This window comes from Lottia gigantea (assembly GCF_000327385.1).
Source record: "Lottia gigantea unplaced genomic scaffold LOTGIsca_68, whole genome shotgun sequence".
Classification (NCBI taxonomy): Eukaryota; Metazoa; Mollusca; class Gastropoda; family Lottiidae; genus Lottia; species Lottia gigantea.
The window spans coordinates 895,379-900,579 of record NW_008710315.1 but is presented as its reverse complement, the minus strand read 5'-3'; the positions used below and the strand labels follow the sequence as shown (position 1 = coordinate 900,579).

The window sequence follows — 5,201 nt, the reverse complement described above, 5'->3', positions numbered from 1 at the left end:
CGGTTATTACTTATGGACAGTTCTCAGTTATTGCTTATGGACAGTTCATAGTTATTACTTATGTACAGTTCTCAGTTATTACTTATGTGCAGTTCTCGGTTAATACTTATGGACTGTTCTCGGTTATTACTTATGGACAGTTCTCAGTTATGTTTATGGATAGTTCTTAGTTATTACCTATGAATAGTTCTTAGTTATTGCTTATGGACAGTTCTTAGTAATTACTTATGGAAAGTTCTCATTTATTACTTATGGACAGTTCATAATTATTACTTATGGACAGTTCATAGTTATTACTTTTGGACAGTTCTCAGTTATTACTTATGAACAATTCTTAGTTATTACTTATGGACAGTTCTCATTTATTACTTATGTACAGTTCTTAGTTATTACTTATGAATAGTTCTTAGTTATTGCTTATGGCCAGTTCTTAGTAATTACTTATAGACAGTTCTCAGTTATTACTTATGGACAGTTCTCAGTTATTACTTATGTACAGTTCTTAGTTATTACTTATGAATAGTTCTTAGTTATTGCTTATGGACAGTTCTTAGTAATTACTTATAGACAGTTCTCAGTTATTACTTATGGACAGTTCTCAGTTATTACTTATGTACAGTTCTTAGTTATTACTTATGAATAGTTCTTAGTTATTATTTATGGACAGTTCTCAGTTATTACTTATGTACAGTTCTTAGTAATTACTTATGGACAGTTCTCAGTTATCAATTATGGACAGTTCACAGTTATTAATTATGGACAGTTCTCAGTTAACACAATCCTCAGTTAATATTTGGACAACATTCTCATTTAAGAGCCATCAACCCTATTAAATTTTCTTCCTCGTTCATTCTTTTTTGACAAATATAATCGCCATACAATTCATTTTGAGTGTCGGACATTATATATTTACCGTTGCTGCGTTTAAGATAAATAAAATCTGAATAGGTACTATTATCGGGTTCATTATCTCCCCAAATAAACGCTGTCATTGGGGTTCCATCTTCAAATATCCAGTGACCTTCAGTGTACTCGTCACTTCCATCGACATAGTATCCATATCCATCGCCTTCTATAAAATATCAGAGAAAAAAATACTGCTTTTGTGAATTAGTTCGTAAATCAAAATTTTATCAATGTCTTAAAATAACTTTACATTGATAACTTCATTTTTGTGTGTTTACATTGAACAGAAAGATCCAAATTTTGGCTGAAAACTGAGTGTTCATATGTATGTGTTTTTTTTATCAACGCAAAGACCTTCTTCCAGTAACGGTGCCAGCCTACCGAGACTGTGGGTACATATAGGAGACAGACTGACTCAATGGAGGACCAACTGCTGAGGCTGGATTCAAATTCTGGCTACTCTTTGGTGGTGTAATAGTCACAAGCCTCTCATAGAGCGTCTTAGAGGGTTCTCGCAAGAAAATTTTAGAAAAAATAAATTGATTTTGTGCATTCTGACACATATTTTACAGAAAAAAGGTAGACATTTAGATTTGTTGAAAATAAAGTGGGGGTACAATAGGGGGTGCAAAACACTTCTCCGACTATCAGTACTATTTTAATGCCAATATTTCAATTAATATGAAAATAATTGGAAATATTTGAAATACCAATGGTGTGATGAAATACAATGGCGGCTCCGTCCGTTAATCAAATAATATAAAGATTCCGTGACAGAATTAAAATTAGTCTGACGTCTTACTTTTCTGCCCCTGATAGACAACGCCATGCAGTTCGCAATGAGGGTAATTATGAAACGACTGTGGTATAAACCTATATTCTTTTTCGATTTTCTTCGTCAAGAGAACTTTGTACAACTACTATCCGAACGCATAAACCTCCTTTCAGTTATTCAGACTGGCATCGTGGACAAGTTGATTGAGAAATCCACGAGAGAAAGACGCTCTTGATGAATCAGTTGCCAATCCTCACTAAGAAGTAACTGTACTACATTTACTGGTTGACAAATCTGGCCCTGGACGTGGTAGACTAATGGGCTATATATTTACCTGGTGTGACCATCAGTTGATCCGATACATGGCGATAGGCCTCAACTGTGTTAGCTCTCAGCAAGACATAACCACCGACGTCACAGTTGCTCATACCATCATATATCCACTCGATTGTATCAAAATACGGTTTATAACATAGGTGGTATTTTCTGTTTCTGATAAAGTCTTTAGGACAACCTTCTGAAAAAGATAGAAAAGAACATAGTAATGGGTCACAATTCACCAAGACCTACGTTGTGAGAGTTCGAATTCTGGGTTCAAAACTACGCATCTATCTTTTCTTACATGGATCCCAGAAAATCATCACGTTGTTTTTAATCAATCAAAGAGCTTAATGTATGGCCATTTCCTGACCAATTTTGAGATAGTGAAATCCAAAAATGGGATTTGCTGTCCCACAATCCGTCAACGTTAACAAGAAATGGGTCCTACATTACAGACTTTGATTGGTTTAACCTAACCTAACACTGAACGCGACAGCTGTAGAAAACTTGGTAGATTACAATGGAGTCGAAAACTCCCAAAGTCCTTTTGCAAGCCCCCCCACACATCAGAAAACAAAAGTGATTCAGAACAGGTACTTATATTATACTTACTTAATTTTCTCTCTCTTAGTATTTGATATTTTGTGTGGGCTCGACCTGCAGGTACCCCTGTCTGTTTGCAGGTAAGGGCAAAGGGAATGGGAGGAGGATTTGGGAGAGGTGGGGGGGGGGGGGGGAGGGGGTCCCTTCTGTCGAAATACCCTGTATATATATATATATCTATATATCAATTTGTTCATATTCTCACCTTCATAAACACTATAATACCGTGAACCGATCTGAGTAAAACTATTGTCTGTCACCGGGTATAGTACAGATTTTAAATCACATTGTTTGGTATTCTTATCATAAAACACTGATACACATCCTCTATTTATGACACATCTATAGGCACACGATGTTAATGTACGAATCTGTGATAGACTCTCTAACGTCAAATAATCGCTAATATATAAATCATTGAAGTTCGGTTGATGAAGTAGAAATAAATTATTTGCGTTTACAGTAAAGAGCGTAAGTAGAAGGATGCATTTATCCATTTTCAAATTTCGAGTTTGGAATTTATTGATTTCAAAGAAGTTTCACTTTATGCAACACCCACCTCGGTTTTCCACAATCTGCAACTATAAACCGGTTGGATGAAGTCTTCAAGCAAGTTGATCATTACCGCACACCTTTTGGTTTTCCAATCCGCAATTATAAAATTGCCGACTTTAAATTCATATAACCGCACACCTTTTGGTTTTCCAATCCGCAACAATAGTCAGCCAAGTTGAGGATTTCGAGATTAAATTCATTCTATAAGCGGTGACCGGTTGGATGAAGTTTTTCAAATAAACCGGTTTTCGATTAATTGTTTTCCACAATATTCATAACTCACCAATAAACCGGTCGGATGAAATCTTCAGTCAAATTGCGAACATAAATTCATATTAACGAACACCTTTTGGTTTTCAACGATCTTCGTGAACCGGTCGGATGAAGGCTTTTAAAATTCGACCTTTAACATATTCGATATTCCGCAATTAAATAATTCATCAGTAAATCGGTCGGATGTCTGCAGTCAAATTTCGGATTTCGACCATAAATTCCAGTTCCACAATAAGTACCACTTTCCACAATTCGCAATCGTAAACCGGTTGGAAGAGGTCTTCAGTCAAATTTCAGCTTTCAACCATAAATTCATGTTACCGCAACTATCAACGTGAACCGGTTTTTCAAATTTCAGTCAACTTGCAGATTTCTAACATCAAATCGACAGAAGTTTCGCTTAATGTCACACACTTAGGTCTTGTACGATCAAGAAAATAACTCCAGGCTTTGTCCTCCTTTCTTTTCACCTAAGATCTTATTGAATAGATACAGTGCAGTACGGGGTTAAAACATCCCATGTTCGATTTCAAGAGAAGATGACTAAGGAGCGATATTTACTTCACTTGTTAACTTCTTAATTAGATTAATCTTTCAGATTTCAAACCTATAAAACTCTTAAAGTGATACTACGTCTTAGAATGTGCATAACATTTAAGTTCCCAAGAATGGTCAATATGAGTATATATTCATCAGTGAACTTACCTGGTGTCAGAAAGTTACAACAGAATCCCTGTAAAATTTGAAAGTGATTATTGAAAGACGCTTTTTAGGCGTTTTCGATAGCTTATTGCATTTTTATGGAAAATTATTCAGTTTTGTTTATTTATCGGATTATATACGGATTCTCTTATGTTATTCATGACACCAGGTATATCTACTGATAAATATACGCTCTTATTGGCCAAGTTCAAAATTTGTCAATTTCATGTTCGTTCTAAGACGTAGTATTCCTTTAATAGAAAGTTCTTGGATACGATGACTTGAACCCTGTATACTCGATAGTCCTTATGTTTTGAATAATTAACTCTTAAACGTCTCGTTTTATAACTGCAAAAGTAAACACACAAAAAGCAATTTTAATATTAAGAAAATTCTTTACGCTCTTGATACAGTGACTTATAAAAGAATTAACCTTCACTTTTACGGCTAAAAATCTTCCCAAAATCCCATAACTACAGTGATGAATTAATTTTCTATACTCGATTAGGAATTCTGTAATTCACTAAGAATTGATACTGTGACTTATATCGATATTCAACCCTCTATACTCGATTTGTAACTGCTAAATTTCCCACTTATACAGAAATTAACCCTCTATACTCGATTTGTAACTACTAAAATTCACAGGGAAACTTTCTTTGTTATCGAGACTTATATAGAAATTAACACTCTATACTCGATTTGTAACTGCTAAATTTCCCACTTATACAGAAATTAACCCTCTATACTCGATTTGTAACTACTAAAATTCACAGGGAAACTTTCTTTGTTATCGAGACTTATATAGAAATTAACCCTCTATACTCGATTTGTAACTGCTAGAATTCAGAGGGAAACTTTCTTTGTTACCTAGACTTATATAGAAATTAACCCTCTATACTCGATTTGTAAGTGCTAAATTTCCCACTTACACAGAAATTAACCCTCTATACTCGATTTGTAACTGCTAAATTTTCCACTTATACAGAAATTAAACCTCTATACTCGATTTGTAACTGCTAAATTTCCCTCTATACTCGAGTTGTAACTGCTAAAATTCACAGAG

General features: G+C 34.6%; 1 protein-coding gene across 1 annotated transcript; it reads right to left on the bottom strand.

Moving 5' to 3' along the window:
• Positions 1-806: 806 nt before the first annotated feature.
• Positions 807-3,102, bottom strand: LOTGIDRAFT_167672 (hypothetical protein; the record flags this gene model as incomplete). The annotated part of the gene is made up of 3 exons (XM_009065169.1): positions 807-1,072; positions 2,016-2,198; positions 2,811-3,102. The coding sequence occupies 3 exons, from the start codon at positions 3,100-3,102 to the stop codon at positions 807-809; spliced, it is 741 nt and encodes a 246-aa protein (XP_009063417.1).
• Between the last annotated feature and the right edge of the window lie 2,099 nt (positions 3,103-5,201).